This window comes from Sciurus vulgaris (genome assembly GCF_902686455.1).
Source record: "Sciurus vulgaris genome assembly, chromosome: 12".
Lineage (NCBI taxonomy): Eukaryota > Metazoa > Chordata > Mammalia > Rodentia > Sciuridae > Sciurus > Sciurus vulgaris.
Window position 1 is genome coordinate 18,819,397 of NC_136473.1, and position 20,010 is coordinate 18,839,406.

Consider the following 20,010-nt stretch of genomic DNA (forward strand, 5'->3'; position numbering starts at 1 on the left):
GTGGCACGGCTTCAGACACCGGCGCCTCTCGCGGTGCTAAGAGGATGTGCATGCGTCCTCCTCCCGGCACCCGTAGAAATTCCGCCGCTGACTTAGCTTTAGATGATTACCTTCCGGGTCGCAATGCGTCTAGGGTGAATGCGAAGCCATAAACTTAATTTCTTTCTTATACTTGTACAATTCCTCTTTCCGGAGTCAAACGCTTTTTGTGTGTGCCGGTGTTAAGAGTACTCCCACGACTGACTCGCGCCTCCTTTTCTCCTGTTGCCTGTTGGCTATACAGACCGGAAGAGTCTTGAACCGAAATACCTCAGGGGGCACTTCCGGAAGTGCAACCTAGGGTTCCGGGAGAGTGCTGGCAGGTGAGGGAAAAGTAGGGACGCCGGTAGCTGGAGGATGAAGAAGGAGCATGTGCTGCACTGTCAGTTCTCCGCGTGGTACCCGCTCTTCCGAAGCCTTACCATCAAGAGGTAAGATGGGAGAGCTTAGCCCGGGCTGCTGGCAAAAGCGAGATGCGGCGTTGGGGCAAATCCGATCTCCGCCGAAAGGAGTGCAGGCCTTATAACGACCGGAAAGGAACGACGATGTCGAGGAGTCGATTTCTTAGTAGTATGTGAAGCAACGAGATTAACGAAGCTCAGCCTTTGCCGGGGGTCCTGTTGCAGTCTGGGAGTGTGCTGGGGAGGTAGGAGAGGAAGTCCTGGTTCAGTGAGGGTCGGAGATTAACCTAGTGGAGGCCTTGGAGTTCACCAGCACTGCTTTTAGAATTGCCAGAGGCGCCAGGCGATCTAGAGAACTGGACAGTCTGGGCTTTGCCACTGACCGTCCCGCCCGGCTCCCATTGCTTTCCGCCACCGAAGAATGAGAGCGATTTATATAGACCCCACCTCCAAGTCAGTTGTGAAGCTCCAGCTTTCCAGTGTATATGGAAAGAGTTAGTATATATCGTTAGGGATGGTGATGTGCTGTGAGAGGAAGCAGGCTATCCGGAAAAGAAGTGGAATAGTATTTGTTTTGAAATTCTCTTGACCCCAGTTTGCAGGACAGGCAGAATATTAGCTGTTTCATCCTTTGTCCCTTCATTCATGGTAATGTAGGCAAGGTAGCCAAGAGATTATCTCTAGCTATTCAAAAGCAGTCATAACATTTGGGATAGATCTAAGGCTTGGGTTCCCATGAATGGGATTTTCTGTATTTTGCTCACTTCTCCCTTATTTTATTCTATTTTGGTACTGGAGATTGAATCTAGGGGGGCTTTCTTTCTGAGCTACATCCCCAGGCCTTATTATTTTTTATTTTGAAACAGGATCTTCTTGGTTGCTTAGGGTCTTGCTGAGGCTGGTCTTGAAGTTGCAGTTCTTCTGCCTCAGCCTCCTGAGTTGCTGAGATTACGGAAGTGTGCCAGGATGCCTCACTGCTCCCTTCTCCTTTAGGCCTAGATTGTCACTTATTTGGACATTAACCATCTCTTCGTTTTCATTCTGTCGTGTTTTGGACTCCTGAGGTGTTGGAAGTACACAGAGATTATTGAAAAACAGTTCTTTTCCATCTTTTTTTTTTTTTTTTTTTAACAGTGGTTTTATTGCTTGAGTACATGCATAAATTTATGCCACCAACGCAGAGGCTGTGAATGACTCATATTTCCAAAATGGTGCTGGGGATTGAATACAGGGCAAGCAATCTACCACTGAGCTACACCCCGTCCTAGCCCCTGACAAATTAACATTTTTTGTGTGTGTGTACCTATCTTGTGTAGCCTCTAGCATAGTTTTTCTTTGTCTTAAGCTGTATAAGCATATGATTAAGAAATGAGCTCTGAAGTTAGAGCCATCTGCTTGGCTTTGAATTTTGGTTCGGTCAGCATCTTCAGCCAGTTATTTATCTCCCTAAACTTCCTTTGGAAAATGAGAAAATAATGATTGTCATGAGCATTAAATGAAGAAAATATTTAAAATACTTGTCACTCTTTCAGGCATATAATAAACACAAAAATATTGCTTATTGCATTTTTTATTTAATAAAAGCCCTATTGAAGCAAAATAATTTTAGTTCATTTAAAACGTGTACCATTTATATGATGCCAAGAATGAAAGAGAAATAAACCAACAGGTGGAATTGTCTGATATTACCTAACAGTCCACAACTAAGGCATGTTGCCTAAAACTATTTGCTCTGTTTTTAAACCATTTCTTCAGTTTATTTAGTTCTAGTAATATCACTGAAACCTCCCATATGGCAAGGTACCCCTACACAATCCAGGCCAATCTGGTGGAGGTGTGTGGTGGCCATTGTTAGTTTTAATGCTGAAAGACCTTATTCTGGTTATTGACTCAGCATTTTGTTTTGTGTTTATTAATTATGATACAGAGATGATTGTGCAAGTTCATTTTTTGGGAAGTTCTAGGACTTTGACTCACACTTAGCAATAATTAGCTAGGTGAACTTTGGTCCTCCAGCTGCTTTTCCTTTTAAGTCTGCTTTTCCCCCCTAAAATATAAAGATTATATTAAATCTTTTAAAGGGCCTTTTCTACCTTTAAAATTCCATTAGAAGTAACTTGCCTGTTGTTTAATTATTTTATTTCCATCAGGCCTCATTGGATACTCTCCATAGGAGCTCTGAGTAAAGCTTCCTTGGCAATGACTTGTTTATGGCTCACTCTTTCAGGCACATTTCCTTTTCCTTCTGTATTTGGTAGCACTTGCAGCATCTGCACTTGGTACAAGCTTTTATATTTTACTGTGATTCCCCTCCCCCCCACCCCCCTTTCTGTCTTTTCCATCTCATAGGCTTTGAGTCTGTTGATTTACATAACATAGGTGCAAGATAATGTCATTTAGGATGAACTTCAAAGTGTGACTGTGGAACTGGATAGTTCATGACAACTCTGCAGACTCTACTCCATATTAGTTCATATGAATAAGAGTTGTGAACCTGATGAATAGGAAGAATATGCAAAGGATTCATAATTGAATCAAATAGAAAACATATGTTTTTAGTCAAATCAAGGATTGATGAAACCTAGAGGAAGAATACTGATGCACTTCGACTTGAAAGTTAGTATAACTTGTAAAACAAGGGATGTGGATTCTTGAATCAAGTTTTCTCACAATGAGAAAAATCACCTGGATGTCTCGGAACTCACCTCCTGCCAACATTTTTCAGTCCTAGGGCCCTGAGAAGGTAAATGTCAAATTCTCTGGAAAGGTCCTCTCTTATTCTCTTGAGATAATGTTATTTCTTTATTGAATAGCTTTAACCCCAGGAAAAATAAGACTTAAGTATGGAGATGATGAAATAATTTGTTTAATTGTTTATTTTTTTCTGCTAAATTTATTTAGTATTTTTAGAACTTTGCCATTTCAGGGATAACTAGTATGTACACAGCAGATTAGCTTTGTGGTTACAATTGAAATTATGTAATTGTTTTAGAATTGTGGTAAGTTAAAGTATATACGGAAAAATTTCAAGTTTTTGAATAGTGTTAGAATATTTTTGAGAACCTTAGATTCATTTTACTTATATAATTGTGTTAGTTAAACTTTATAAGATTAAATATTTGGGTGGGACTGGAGTTGTGGCTCAGTAGATTACTTGCCTAGCACATATGAGGCACTGGTTTCAATCCTAAGCACCACATAAAAATAAATAAAAGTATTGTGTTCATTTACAACTAAAAATATTTTTAAAAAATATTAAATATTTGACAAGGTTTATTTGTAATCAGACGATAAACATATTTAAATAGACATTTAAATAGATTTTCAAAATAAATGGAGTTTAAATATTTTATTTATGATGATGATGATGAAGTAGCAGTACTAGATGTACTGGGGATTGAATCCAGGGGCGCTTAACCATATTTATTTTGAGACAGGGTCTTCCTAAGTTGCTTAGGACCTTACTAAATTGCTGAGGCTGACTTTGAACTTGGAGTCCTCCTGTTGGAATTTAAATTCTTTTTTTAAAAATATGTTTAGTTGTATAAAAATGCTTTAGATTTATGTGTGTTGATTTTACATACTACTGTTTTGCTGAATTCATTTATGACATCTAGAGGTTTTCTGGAGGAGTTTTTTGGATTCTCTAAATAGAGATTCATGTTATCAGCAAATAGTGATAGCTTGAGTTCCTCTTTTCCTATTCGTATCCCTACTTTTAGTTGTAGATGGATAAAATACCTTTATTTTTATTTATTTTTATGCAGCGTTGAGGATTGAACTCAGTACCTCACAAGTTTGAAGCAAGTACTCTACCACTGAGCTACAACCCCAGCAGTGGAATTTAAACTCTTGAAGAGACGTAAATTACACAGACTCACTGGAAATTGGTTAAAATAGTAGATTTACAAACAGAATAATATGATTTGTTAATTGAACTTAAGAAGTCAGAGGAAGAACCAAGCTTTTGAATGTGAAATTGTAGCTTTACTGAATAAAATATTGATTTTTAAAATCAGACTAGCCCTTGAATAATCTTTTTTTTCTTTGTACAAAAAACATTTGTAGGACTGGGGATATAACTCAGTTGGTAGAGTCTTGCCTCACAAGCCCAAGGCCCTGAGTTCAATCCCCAGCATGGCAAAAAAAAAAAAAAGAAAAAAAAATTGAAAGTGCCAGAAAACTTGTTCTATAAATAAATGAGGCATATTATAACTCAATGATGTTCTGCTGACTCTTTAAAAATAGGCTGTAATCTTTTTCAATTCTTAAAAAATACATGTCTCAATCAAAATCTAGTGGTATTATTACTTTTAGGTATCTGTGGCAGAAATTTTTTGATGATTTTTTTTATTATAGTGTGAAAAACAAATTATCCCTTAAGTCATTAAGTGATTTCAAATGTGGCTTTGTCATCCTTAATTATAATTATCTGAAACACATTAAGCTAAAATATACTCAGTAAGCAACTTTATCTCTGGTGATCAGTTGAATAGAATGCCACCAAAACAAATCCAAGCAGATCATGAATTCTTAGCTTTAATGTGTTTATTTTCCATCAGACGATGGTTTCTTGATCTTGAGTCTGCTTCTGCTCTGTGTCTTAGGTGTTTCGTCAGTGGTGTTAATGTTCTGCCCCCCCATCTCCCCCCCCCCCCCCCCCCCGCATTGGTGCAAATACCTGCTCTGCTGTTCTTTGATTTCTTAAAGACAGGATCATTGTGCTGAGAATTCATTTGAGCTTGTTGTTTTCATATTTTGATTTCCATCTGGTTCTTTGGCTTTGCTTTTGTTTCTCTGCCATAAACATTGTGATAGTTATGTGAACTGTCATATTTATTCATATTATACTAATTCCTGATTTGCTGCTACTAAATGTACACCATTAATATAGTCTACTTCACGGAGCTGAATAAATAGCTCCTTCTGGAGAGCGCAAGCCTAGCATGCGCAAGGACCGCGGTTCGAATCCCCAGCCGCTCAAATGAGAAGAAAAAGAAATATAGTCTACTTCATCATTAAAATAATGAACAGATAATTAAAAAATTAAGCAATTGTGGTGGGTGCAGTGGTACATGCCTGTAGTCTTAGCTGCTGGTGAGACTCAGAGTTGAAAGTTTGAGGCTAACAATGAATTCTTCTATTAGGTATAGTTATGATGGACCAATTTTTAAAAAAATGAAGTTCAAGGCCAGCCTGGGCAACTCAATGGGACTCTGTCTTGAAATTAAATTTAAAAAAAAAAGGACTGGGAGAAGCAGGGCATGATGGTGCATGCCTGTAATCCCAGCGGCTCCAGAGGCTAAGGCAGGAGGATCGTGAGTTCAAAGCCAGCCTCAGCAAAAGCGAGATGCTTAGCAACTCAGTGAGACCCTATCTATAAATAAAATACAAAAAGGGGCTGGGATGTGGCTCAGTGGTTGAGTGCCCCTGAGTTCAATCCCTGGTACCCCGGGGGGGCGGCGGGGAGAATGGGGGTGTAATTCAGTGGTAGAGTGCTTGCCTACTATGCACAAGGTCCTAGGTTCAATTCCTAGTACTAAAAAAAAAAAAAAAAAAATCAAGTGTGGAATTTTTTTCTCAGCTTGTGCTAGGTCCTTTAAAATGATGCTTTTTTTGGTGTACTTTTTTCCCCCCAGTGTCATCCTTCCACTTCCTCAAAATGTAAAGGATTATTTACTTGATGATGGAACTCTGGTGGTTTCAGGAAGGTAAGTGTGTAAAAAAGAATTCTTTAAACTTTATTATAAAGAAATGTTGTGATTAAATTTCAACATTTATGTACAAAATGAATAAATTAGCTTGGCACTGTTTTCTCATTTTAGCTCCTTTTTTTTCATCACTAAAATTATGTGCTGATTTTTGTCCCATATTCCTTTCAATGTTCAGCTGATATCTTGAAAGGTGAGTACTTCCCTCTCAAATACTGACCAGTTGTGAAGTTGAGCAGTTCCTTTCATCTGCTTAGAGAAGGGATATGATGGGACCCTCTCTTTCTGAAGGGAGCAGGCTGGGTGATAGGGCACATTATCACCCTTTAAGATCCGTTAGTTTTCAAGATAAAAAATTCATTGTTCATTGCAAACGGAAAGCTTTACTAGGTTTTATCATTTAATTCTGCAACATTTTATTCCCCACAGTGGATCACCATGGCTCCTTCCCTACCTTCTACAAAGGTAGAAAGGTAGCTTTTCAGGTAGTTTTTCTATTAGTAGGTGGAGGAAAATTATTATATTTCAGTCTTTTTAGTGCAGACTTAAGAAAGTTTGAGAATCATAGAGTTTATTGAAGTTCCTGTATTTTCATTCAAACCTGTACTTAGAAGTCATGTCATCTGTGTCTAGCCCTTACCATCCTTTCTAAAATCCTTTAATAATAACCCTTGCTGGTATGTCACTTTTTATCCCCTGACCTGTCTTTATTTTCTGATAATACTTAACTTCCACCTTACGTGATTCCTTTAGTTGTTCTATTTGAACAAAGTTTCATGAGACCAGGGACTTGAACAGTTGTTCACTGTTGGGAACAGTGCCTAGTACATAAGATGTGCTTGATAAACATTTGTCGAATGAATGAACCTTAGACATGTGATTAGAGTTGTGTGTATTTTCAATAACACTAACTTGACCCCATAAGTTTGCCTGGTGGATTTCCAGTGTGTTTTTCTGGATTATAATTCTGGACTTTCTTTGGCACATTTTTAGCCCTTCAATAACATGAAAATTTTTAATCTCCTTAACTCAGAACACTTGGAGGAAAAGGCAATGGGAGGCAAAAATGGACAAGTCTCAACGTTGGGATATTTGCAGACTTTTTTTTTTAATTCCCAAATATTGCATATTTAATAAACTTATGTAAATGAGACTACAGTATAAATCAAATGACTCCTAATATTAGAAAATAAAAGTTTCAGTACTATAAACATCAAAGAGCTTATGTATTGACTTTCATTGCCCAGATGTCTGCATGAGCTGCTGGCATAGGAAAGTAGGATGTTAAATACTGTTGTAGTGCTCCACAGTCCACAGAGCTGTGCCATGTTATACACTAATGCACAGATAACATATGGAACCTGTCCTTTGGGGGGTTGACATTTCAGCCTTATATTTCGTGGGAGTCAAAATGGCATAGTGCTAACTCTTCAGTCAAGTTACTAGGGTTAGATCATATCTTTGCTATTTATGTAGTTCACTGTATCTCAGGTTCGTGTCTGTAAATGGGGCAAATGATAGTGTAGAACTTAGTTCTTTGGGGTGTTGCAAGGATAAAAAACGATAACGTGTAAAATGTTCAGCCCAGTACCCAGTATGTTTTATGTTCTTAAGAAATATGCACTGCCATCATCATCATTAATCCTACTGGGTACACATATTAAATGAACATACAAGTAAATATAGGTGTGCAAATTGAAATAAATGCTATTAAAGAGATAGGGCAGGTCCTGACATTAAGTTGGTGGGCTGGCTAAGTATTGTGTGGAGGGTCAAGGAGTTTTCTAAAGAAGTAACCTTTGAACCTCTGAGATGTGGAGGTTGGGAGAAAGAAGTCAATTGAAGGTGGGGGCAGGGGAGACCCTTCCTGGCTGAGGGAACAATGTTAACATAGATTCTTGACTGGGTGAGGATTGTGTGGCTGGAACTTGGAAAGAGCTTTTGACAAAAAGTGGCATATAACTGAGATTTTAAACTATATTTGTGACCTCAGAACCAATGTTCTTACAAACCAGCTCTGTGTAAGATGTAATAAAGAAAATACAGAATCCTAAGTACTAGTATCATATTTTTACCAATTCGGCCCCCAGTATTTAGATGATTACCTTAGAATGCCAAGCTTAATAAACTTGCAATTTGAAAATGTTGCCATCTTGTACTATGAAGAAATTTTGTGTTGTGTCTCCTGTAGTGGCATTGCAATAAGTTCTCTGAAGAACTATGAATACACTGATTATAAATGTATTTTAGAATGTATCCTGTTATACTAAAAATCATAAGTGATTTTTAGAGCAATTAAGCATATTTTCAAGTTTGTTGGGTACCTTTTATATAAGGTTAAGTAACCCATGTTAATGTTGCATTGAACAAAGTGATGTGGCATTTAATGAGAGATCTAAGAAAGAAAGGCTACCTCCTTTGGTAGGGATTCACAAATTGACAGTGTGTTAGTATTATCACTACAGTATAGTATCAGGTCCTTAGATTGTAGATATGAAAACTCAACTCTTCAGAATTACAAAGAGTTGATTAAAATTCAGGGGAACTGACACACATTAGCCAAAATTGCAACAGATTGATTGATAAACCAGAGTGTACTTGTCTAAAGATTGCTTCCTCTTGGACGAACACAACACATAATGTAGCCTGAACAAATGTGAACGAACTCATTCTTTGTCACCTCCTAGATCTTAATGTACTTACACTATTAGTTCTTAATCTTATCTCCATCTTCAGTATTATTTCTTTATTCTCTGTGAAGATCTTTGGAGATTTAGCTCTCTTCCACCCTTTTCAGCTCCCTCACAACTTTTAGTTAAGTCAGTAGTCAGTTACAGCCATTATTGTTGACTACTGAGCCACATTATGTATTTTAATTACCTTTTCTTTTAAAAAATAACTTTCCCCTGAAACTAATAATCATGTTTTTCAATTTTGCTTTATTTTCTGTTTGTCTATCACTGATATTTTGCAAATGTTCTAATAAATAAAAACAGTCTAGTGGCTATTTTTCTAAACCCTCAAGGACAGTTCCAAATCTGGGAGTTCTGTAAACTCACTCTTGCATTCACCTATCTTCCTGGTCAGGTTGAGCTAATAGTTCCACAGGTCTGGTGTACAGTTGTCAGCTTGGAATTTCTCTTGAGAGCTGGATTTTCTGGATATTTCTTTGGATGCCATATTTTTTGTTTATCTTAGTTTATTCATTTTATTGAAGTGCATGCTCTAGAATGCATAGGAGGAAAAGCTTTTGAGCTGTTGCACGTCTGAAGAAAATTTTGTTCTATTCTTAGACTTGATTTTGGTGCTTATGGGTTTTTGCTTAATATGGGATTCTACGGTATAAAATCGCCCCTGATTTTGAAAGCATAGCGCACTAGCTTCCAGTGTACTCTGAGGTCCCAAGTCATTCTGATTTATGGACTTTTTTTTTTTTTTTGGAATGAGTGTTCTTTCGATTTTCTCTTTCATATTTTATATTTCATGATAATCATCTGAGTCACTTGTTATTATGCCTTGAAACAGTAACCATTTTGTCAGTGATTCCCAGTGGTATTTGGAGACACCTTACTTTGGTTCTGTTGTGTTACTGCACATCTGCAAGCACAGGCGCCACCACCTTTTGTTCTTAACTATTGTTAAGATAGCACATAGCCTCAAAGTTACAGCATTTCCCTGTAGAGTAAAAAGCAAGTTTGTTTTCTGACAATATAAATAATGTCTCCCCTTGGGTCTAAGATTGAGCAAGCTTTTTTTGCATCCCATTACAAAACATGATGTTCCCTAAGTTTAAGGTTCCCTGGTTGTAGTGCAAGCCTGGATCACTCCTGTTGCCCTATGGGACTTGAGGGGCAAGAGAGAACTGATGCAAAGATGTGGCTCATGCTTCTTGCTGAGATGTGAGTGATAGAGTTCTTTGTTTCTGACTCAGGAGTCTTGTCTTCTGCTAGTGTCATGAAACTATGAGAGGCTAACTTGTTAGCTTTCAAGTAGGGCAGAATCTCAGATTCTCCATGGTTGTTGACACTGAGCAGGTCTTCACAATGACTGGTCATTTGGCCTTAGCCTGAGGTGGACAATCTTATGATGGCTTTCTTCATACGTCTGGCAGGTGATATTGACAGTCACCTGGGTCTGTTTATCCCTGTGAGCCCACATCCTCGGAAAAGCTGGCCTTAGCTTCTTTAGCTGTGGCAGCATTCCAAAAGGTAAGAATCTCCAAGGGCTCTTGACACCTCAGTTCAGAATCAAGTGGTGTCACTTGTGTTACATTCTATTGGTCAGAATGAGTCTTGAAGTCAGTCTAAATTAAAGGGATGGAAAAATAAATGCTATTTATTGATGGGAAGAGTAGCAAAGTCACCCTACAAAGGGATACATACAAAGAGATAGAAAGAACTACAGTGGCTGTTTTTGTACGTTTGAGATATTCTTCTTTTCCTTCATTGTGCTATGTACTTAGTAGACTCTTTAATTCTAAAGACATGTTTTCCATTTTGGGACATCAAAAAATATTTTGTTTTCAGTAATTTCCACTTATTTTCTTGGTCTTCTTTCTGGAGCTGCTGTTGTTTAGGTATTACGTCTGTTTAATTCTTTGACGTTTGTCTATTTTTTTCTGTTGTCTCTTTTTCTACTTTTGTTCTCCTTTCTGGGTAGTTTGCTTGACTTTTCCATTCAATCTGTTGAATTAAAAATTTTAGCTATTATGTTTTCATTTTCTACAAACTCAATCTTTTTCTCCATTCTTTTTGCTTAATGGCCTCCTGTTCTTATTTCCTGGATGTGATATTCTTTATGTTTGAGGATTAATAATGCTTTTCAAAAATATTTTTACCTGGTTCCTTTACTGTCCTTTTTCTTCCATGTATATACATTTTCCCTCTCCTCTTTTTTTTTTTTTTTTTTTTTTTTTGGGGGGAGTGCTGGGGATCGAATCCAGGGCCTTGTGCATGCAAGGCAAGCACTCCACCGACTGAGCTATCTCCCCAGCCCTTCCCCCTCCTTTTTTGAAAGCATTTTTTGTCTTGAAGCTTCTCTTCCATTTTCTAATTTTTTTTTCAGATTAAATCAAATTTTATTTTATTTTATTTTTATTTATTTACTTTAATTAAAAATCATAAATTTACATAGGGCAATATTGTTTGATTCATTCTGTTATTTTTTTTCCCTTCCTCCCACCCCTCCCACCCCTCTTTTCCCTCTATACAGTCCTTCCTTCCTCCATTCTTACCACCCTCCTTATCCCTAACCCTAAACCTAACCCTAACCCTAATGCTAACCCCTCATACCCCCCCTTATATGTCCTCATCCGCTTATCAGCGAGATCATTCATCCTTTACTTTTTTGAGATTGACTTATCTCACTTAGCATGATATCCTCCAATTTCATCCATTTGCCTGCAAATGCCATAATTTTATCATTCCTCATGGCAGAGTAATATTCCATTGTATACATATGCCACAGTTTCTTTATCCATTCATCAACTGAAGGGCATCTAGGTTGGTTCCACAATCTGGCTATAGTGAATTGAGCAGCTATGAACATTGATGTGGCTGTATCTCTGTAGTATGCTGATTTTAAGTCCTTTGGGTATAGGCCAAGGAGTGGGATAGCTGGGTCAAATGGTGGTTCCATTCCAAGCTTTCTGAGGAATCTCCATACTGCTTTCCAGAGTGGCTGCACTAATTTGCAACCCCACCAGCAATGTATGAGTGTACCCTTTTCCCCACATCCTCGCCAACACCTATTGTTGCTTGTGTTCTTGATAATCGCCATTCTAATTGGGGTGAGATGAAATCTTAGTGTAGTTTTGATTTGCATTTCTCTGATTACTAGAGATGTTGAACATTTTTTCATATATCTGTTGATTGCTTGTACATCTTCTGTGAAGTGTCTGTTCATTTCCTTAGCCCATTTGTTGATTGGATTATTTGTATTCTTGGTGTAGAGTTTTTTGAGTTCTTTATAGATTCTGGAAATTAGCGCTCTATCTGAAGTATGAGTGGCAAAGATATTCTCCCACTCTGTAGGCTCTCTCTTCACATTACTGATAGTTTCCTTTGCTGAGAGAAAGCTTTTTAGTTTGAATCTATCCCAGTTGTTGATTCTAGCTTTTATTTCTTGTGCTATGGGAGTCCTGTTAAGGAAGTCTGATCCTAGACCAACAAGTTGAAGGTTTGGACCTACTTTTTCTTCTATAAGATGCAGGGTCTCTGGTCTGATTCCGAGGTCCTTGATCCATTTTGAGTTGTGTTTTGTGCAGGGTGAGAGATAGGGATTTAGTTTCATTCTGTTGCATATGGATTTCCAGTTTTCCCAGCACCATTTGTTGAAGAGGCTATCTTTTCTCCATTGCATACTTTTGGCCCCTTTGTCTAGTATGAGAAAATTGTATTTATTTGGGTTTGTGTCCATGTCCTGTCTTCTGTACCATTGATCTACCTGTCTATTTTGGTACCAATACCATGCCGTTTTTGTTACTATTGCTTTGTAATAGAGTTGAAGATCTGGTATTGCGATACCCCCTGCTTCGCTTTTTCTACTGAGGATTGCTTTAGCTATTCTGGGTTTCTTATTCTTCCAGATGAATTTCATAATTGCTTGCTCTATTTCTGTAAGGTACATCATTGGGATTTTAATTGGAATTGCATTGAATCTGTATAGCACTTTTGGTAGTATGGCCATTTTGACAATATTAATTCTTCCTATCCATGAACATGGGAGATCTTTCTATCTTCTAAGGTTTTCTTTAATTTCTTTCTTTAATGTTCTTTAGTTCTCATTGTAGAGGTCTTTCACCTCTTTTGTGAGATTGATTCCCAAGTATTTTATTTTTTTCGATGCTATTGTGAATGGGGTAGTGTTCCTAATTTCTCTTTCTGAAGATTCATCACTTATGTATAAAAATGCATTGGATTTATGAGCATTGATCTTGTAACCTGCTACTTTACTGAATTCACTTATGCGTTCTAAGAGTTTTCTGTTGGAATTTCCATGTTCCTGTAAATATATAATCATGTCATCAGAGAACAGGGATAGTTTGAGTTCCTCTTTTCCAATTCGTATCCCTTTAATTTCTTTGGTTTGTCTAATTGCTCTGGCTAGAGTCTCAAGAACGATATTGAATAGAAGTGGTGAAAGAGAGCATCCCTGCCTTGTTCCAGTTTTTAGGGGGAATGCTTTCAGTTTTTCACCATTTAGAAAGATATTGGCCATGGGCTTAGCGTAGATGGCCTTTACAATGTTAAGGAATGTTCCCACTACCCCAATTTTCTCTAGTGTTTTGAGCATGAAGGGATCCTGTATTTTATCGAATGCTTTTTCTGCATCTATTGAAATAATCATGTGATTCTTAACTTTTAGTCTGTTGATATGGTGAATGACATTTATTGATTTCCGGATGTTGAACCAACCTTGCATCCCTGGGATAAAATCCACTTGATCGTGGTGCACTATCTTTTTAATATATTTTTGTATGCGATTTGCTAAAATTTTGTTGAGAATTTTTGCATCGAGGTTCATTAAGGATATTGGTCTGAAATTTTCTTTCCTTGATGTGTCTCTGTCTGGTTTAGGTATCAGGGTGATATTGTCTTCATAGAATGAGTTTGGGAGGGTTCCCTCCTCTTCTATTTTATGGAATACTTTGAGAAGTATTGGAATGAGCTCTTCTTTAAAGGTTTTGTAGAACTCGGCTGAGAACCCATCTGGTCCCGGACTTTTCTTTGTTGGTAGGCTTTTGATGACCTCATCTATTTCATTGCTTGAAATTGATTTATTTAAGTTGTGTATGTCCTCCTCATTCAGTTTAGGTAATTCTTATGTCTCTAGAAACTTGTTGATGTCTTCGAGGTTTTCTGTTTTGTTGGAGTATAGATTTTCAAAATAGCTTCTAATTATGTTTTTTATTTCACTCGTGTCTGTTGTGATATTTCCTTGTTCATTCTGAATTTTAGTGATTTGGGTTTTCTCTCGTCTTCTCTTTGTTAGTGTGGCTAAAGGTTTATCAATTTTGTTTATTTTTTCAAAGAACCAACTATTTATTTTGTTAATTTTTCCGATTGTTTCTTTTGTTTAAATTTCATTGATTTTGGCTCTGATTTTAACTATTTCCTGTCTTCTACTACTTTTGGTGTTGGTCTGCTCTTCTTTTTCTAGGACTTTGAGCTGTAGTGTTAAGTCGTTTATTTGTTGATTTCTAGTTCTTTTGTTGAATGCACCCCATGAAATAAATCTTCCTCTCAGTAATGCTTTCATAGTGTCCCAGAGATTTTGATATGATGTGTCTTTGTTCTCGTTTACTTCTAAAAATTTTTTATTTCCCTCCTGATGTCTTCTGTTATCCATTCATCATATAATAGTGTGTTATTTAATCTGTTAAATAACAGATGTTTCTGTTTTTTATTCTGTCATTTATTTCTAATTTCAATCCATTATGATCTGATAGAGTACAAGGTAGTATCTCTATCTTCTTGTGTTTGCTAACAGTAGCTTTGTGGCATAAGACATGGTCTATTTTAGAGAAGGATCCATGTGCTGCTGAGAAGAAAGTGTATTCGTTCTTTGTTGGATGGTATATTCTATATAACTCAGTTAAGTCTAAATTGTTGATTGTGTTATTGAGATCTATGATTTCTTTATTCAGTTTTTGTTTGGATGATCTATCCAGCGGTGAGAGAGGTGTGTTAAAATCGCCTAGTATTATTGTGTTGTGGTCTATTTGATTTCTGGAATTGAGAAGGATTTGTTTGACGTACATGGATGAGCCAATGTTCGGGGCATAGATATTTATGATTGTTATGTCTTGCTGATTTATGCTTCCCTTAAGCAGTATGTAATGTCCTTCTTTATCCCTTCTGACTAGTTTTGGCTTGAAGTCCACATTATCTGAAATGAGGATGGATACTCCAGCTTTTTTGCTGTGTCTGTGTGCATGGTATGTTTTTTCCCATCCTTTCACCTTTAGTCTATGGGTGTCTCTTTCAATGAGTTGAGTCTCTTGCAGGCAGCAAATTGATGGATTTTTCTTTTTAATCCATTCTGCCAGTCTATGTCTTTTGATTGATGAGTTCAGGCCATTAACATTCAGGGTTATTATTTTGATATGATTTGTATTCCCAGTCATTTGACACATTTTTGTTTTTTGACATGATTTGGTTTCTCCTTTATTTGGCTATTCCTTTAGGCTAGTTCCTCCCGTTGCTGATTTGCATCGTTGTTTTTCATCTTTTCCTCATGGATTATTTTGCTGAGAATGTTCTGTAATGCTGGCTTTCTTTTTGTAAATTTATTTAGCTTTTGTTTATCATGGAAGGATCTTATTTTGTCGTCAAATCTGAAAGTAAGTTTTGCTGGGTATAAGATTCTTGGTTGGCATCCATTTTCTTTCAGGGCTTGGTAAATGTTGTTCCAGGCCCTTCGAGGTTTTAGGGTCTGGATTGAAAAATCTGCTGATATTCTTATTGGTTTCCCCCTGAATGTAATTTGATTCTTTTCTCTCGCGGCCTTTAAAATTCTTTTATTTTGTATGTTAGGTATTTTCGTAATAATGTGCCTTGGTGTGGGTCTGTTGTAATTTTGTATATTTGAAGTCCTATAAGCCTCTTGTACTTGGTTTTCCATTTCATTCTTCAGATTTGGGAAATTTTCTGATATTATTTCATTGAATAGATTGTTCATTCCTTTGGTTTGTTTCTCTAAGCCTTCCTCAATCCCAGTAATTCTTAAATTTGGCCTTTTCATGATATCCCATAATTCTTGTAGATTCTGTTCATCTTTTCTGTTTGGTCAACTTTGTTTTCAAGATTAAATATTTTGTCTTCAGTATCTGAGGTTCTGTCTTCCAGGTGTTCTATCCTATTGGTTATGCTTTCTATGGAGTTTTTAACTTGGTTTATTGTTTCCTTCATTTCAAGGATTTCTGTTTGTTTATTTTTCAATATCTCGAGTAACTCTTTATTGAAATGATCTCTTGCTTCCCGTATTTGCTCCTTTAACTGTTGATTGGTGCGATCATTTAATGCCTGCATTTGCTCTTTCATCTCCTCCTTCAATGCCTGTATTTGCTCTTTCATCTCCTCGTTTGCTTCCCTGATTGTTTTAATTATGTACATTCTGAACTCCCTTTCTGACATTTCTTCTGCTGTGCTGTCATTGGGTTTTATTGATATAGTATCTAGGTTTGTTTGGGACATTTTCTTCCCTTGTTTTCTCATATTGGTCAGATGTCAGTGGGACTTTGTGATATTGCAGAATTCTTCTATTGGCTTATAGTGTCCCTGTAGATTTCCAGTGTATCACCTTCCTGCCTTCGGTAGCCTGAAGTCTTGGAGTAACTTGATAATGCAGTGCTTCCAAGGAAAGCTGCCCCTAGCCTGCTGCTGGTTCCAGGACTTGGAGCTGGCTCTGTGTGGAAAGGCTCTCACTGGGGGGTCTGCTCCGAGAAGCTATCCTGGAAAGGCGCTTCCCGCCGGAGGTGGCCAGGCTGCGGGCTGCTTGGGGAAGTCCCTGGCTGCCCTGTCCTGGTCCCTGAAGCAACCTGTGGGCAGGAACTCGCAGCCCTGGTTCAGGGACTTGAAGCTTGGTTCTGTGCAGGAAGGCTCTCACTGGGGGGCCTGCTCGAAGATGCTGGAGAATCTGGCCCTGTGGGAGGAGCCCACCGCTGGAATGCGCAGGGCTGCCTGGGGAAGACTCTAGCTGCCCTGCCCTATTCTAATAAGCCACCTGAATCCGGGCCTGCCGCCAGGTCAGCGCTTCGCTCACCCCGTGGCTCTATTTTAGTCCGAGTCTCTCAATGCCTCCCCTTCTTGAATCCTGGGTTCTGGAGCAACTGGAGATGCAGTCACCCTTTAGTCCGCCATCTTGGATCGCCCCGTGGAAAAAGCCTGTGGGGGGCTGGGGGGCAGGTCCGCCTGGAGAGGTCTCTGGCTGCCTTGCCCTGGTCCCAGAGGCTGCTTGCGGGCCGGAGGTCACCACTGGCTTGGGGACTTGTGGCTGGCTCTGTGTGGAAAGGCTCTCACTGGGCGGTCTGCTCCAAGAAGCTAGCCTGGAAAAGCGCTTCCCGCCGGAGGGGGTCGGGCTGCGGGCTGCTTGGGGAAGTCCCTGGCTGCCCTGTCCTGGTCCCTGAAGCAACCTGCGGGCAGGAATTCGCTGCCCTGGTTCAGGGTCTTGAAGCTCGGTTCTGTCCGTTTTCTAATTTTTTGAGACCTATATTCTTAAATAAGAGTAGAGGACACTCCCTTCCACAAACATTTGCAAACTTTGTGTACCTAGGTGGGACACAAATTTGCCAGTTGTCAGTCAGTATTGTTGGGAGATTTCCAGATGGCAGTGTCTGTAGGTCTTTCCTGTAGGGTTATTCAGTTCCTACAGAGAATAATCCTTGAATCCTTTTTTGTTCTGAAAGCAGACTGAAAGAATGGGGACCAGTGGTGGACTAATGGTGGCACTGTGAAGTATGACTTTCACATCACCCACATGATCTTTTGGACTATTATGTGTCTGAATCCTTTCGCTCTTTATTTATTTTTTTTTAATTAAAAAAATTGTTTTTTAGTTGTAGAAGGACATAATACCTTTATTTTACTTATTTATTTTTATGTGGTGCTGAGAATTGAACCTAGTGCCTCACACATGCCAGGCAAGCGCTCTACCACTGAGCCACAACCCCAGCCCTAGTGTATTTATTTATTTATTTTTTTCCAGAGGAAAAAATGCTTGCCAAAAGGGCTGAAGAGGATTAGTGGCTAGGGTGGTCAAGGTGAGGATGGTTGGCTTTGTCTTATTCCTCTTTAGATGGCTTTTGCAAAAAAATCACCTTGGGTTTAGCTTAGCCCAGAGCTTCATTCCCATCTTCCACAGTGTCTGTAAGTTCTCACCTGCTGGTACTCCTGGGGGATCCCTCCCCTGGCCTTCTGTGTTCAAAACTTTTCTTGCCATTTTTTTCTATAGTTGTCTTTATTTGGTCATCTTTATCCTTGGAGCTTTCTTTTCATTTTAGTAGCATTTTAAGAGGGAACATAGAGGTAAATGCACATGCTTCCCTTTTTTCCCACATAACCTTTGCATAGCTCCTGTGCTTGTTCTTATTGATTTCCCTTGCACCTGCCCCCCCATGATGTGAGTTCTCCTAGGCTTGTTGTGTGTGGTTGGGTGTTGAGGAGTGGCAGTGCAGCATTCTGAACATTCTGAGTTCTTTCAGCCTCCACTTCTCCACTGGACAGTGAACGCTGGCTGCTGAGTGACCTTTTCCAGCATATTAATCATATGATTAATATGATTCGATTGCTTATTGGCTTCTTCACAGGTGTGTGCCTGAGTCTGTCTTCTTCTTCCCCACCAGTCTTGATCCAGAGTAATTCCTGAAACCAGCCCATGTGCTCAGTTTTCATTGCAGACAGGAAAGACTGTCATTAGTATGGACAGCTCTTCACATCTTTCTTCCTGGGTCTTCCCTGTCTTTGGCAGTACTTTCTCATATGTTGGGGTGCAGAGTCCTAGTAGATGATACTTACAGTGTTATCAGACATGGAGTTTTTTTTTTTTTTAATAATTTCCCTTATATTTGGTGATTTCTGAGAGGAAGGCAGGAAGGTCTTATTCTGTCATCTCTTATTGGTCGTACATGCTCATTAATTCCATATTGTTTTTTATTAGCTTTTGTCTCAATAAGTGAACTTTTCCTTATTTTTTTTCTCTAATTCAAAGACTATCTGTTGTTTTGTTTTAAATAAACTAAACACACTGCTACTTGCTAGCAGAGGCTTTTCCTTGCATAATTTTTTCTTTCTGTTTTTTTAGGGAAGATCCCCCAACTCGCTCTCAACCAGCCAGTGATGATGAAACAGAAGAAATACAGGTTGGTAGAAAATAAAATAATCTGTTCTGTGGACTATTTTAAATGGTCCTGAAATAGTTCCTGAAATGGTTTTGGCATTTAGGTCTTACCTTACATTTAATAAAGTGAGAAATTACATGATAATCTTCCTTTTGATGTACGTTTTTACATATACTTTGTGTTTGGGGAAAGGTGTCTTCTGTTTGTTTATGTATCATGTTTAGGTGGAACACCTTCTTTGGCATCCTGTTATAGTATTTAAACTTAATGTTTGTTTTTTTGTCCTTTGTCCATGCAGTGGTCAGATGATGAGAACACAGCCACACTTACGGTAAGAACAAAGCAGCACCAGCATGGGGACAGCCTCGCACTGTTACCTACAAGTTACGTCAAGGTTGAGGTGCACATCTCTCCAAAGTCCCATGTACTCACCACTTCAAATATTTTGCCTGTGGACTATTACTTATTATTCTGAAAAAAAAAAAAAAAAATTGTATCATTTTTGAACAGGCAAACATTTCTTACCCTTTTTTTCCCTTTTGATTACAAAGGAAATACTTAAATTATTTGATGCTCTGATTTACTCCTGTTACTCTCTGAAAGAAGAAATTAAACCAAACATAAACTGAGCATCCCATATTGCTGGGCATTAAAGTAAAAAATCTATGTTTACTTACTCAAGTAAATGCCATGAATAAATTATAATTTATTTCAAGTGAGTGAAGTCTGTGACTTCAACCCATGTTTTATATAAAATTGTAGAACTTGATCAAGCATATTATATAGTCTTTTGGAATAAAAATGCTACTATGAAATTCAACTTAAAATATTTTTTATGAAAATATTAAAAAACATTTCTAAAGATTAAGTAAGTCAAAAAACAAAAAGTTTATTTATTTTTGGTGGTAGGGTTTGAACCCAGGGCCTCAAATATGTTAAATAGGAACTCTGCCGCTGTATGTCACTTGCCCCAAAAATGTATTTCTAAAAATAGGTAAATGAAACTCTCTACCTTGAGATA

The 20,010-nt window shown here is 38.2% G+C and overlaps 1 protein-coding gene across 1 annotated transcript in view; it reads left to right on the forward strand.

Moving 5' to 3' along the window:
• Positions 1 to 249: 249 nt before the first annotated feature.
• Positions 250 to 20,010, forward strand: part of CDC123 (cell division cycle 123) — a 58,058-nt gene continuing 38,297 nt past the window's right edge. The window contains exons 1-4 of the mRNA XM_079106244.1: positions 250 to 470; positions 6,080 to 6,151; positions 18,953 to 19,010; positions 19,288 to 19,320. Of these exons, the coding sequence (XP_078962370.1) occupies positions 397 to 470; positions 6,080 to 6,151; positions 18,953 to 19,010; positions 19,288 to 19,320 (237 nt within the window). The 5' untranslated portion in view covers positions 250 to 396. The remainder of the gene's footprint in view (positions 471 to 6,079; positions 6,152 to 18,952; positions 19,011 to 19,287; positions 19,321 to 20,010) is intronic.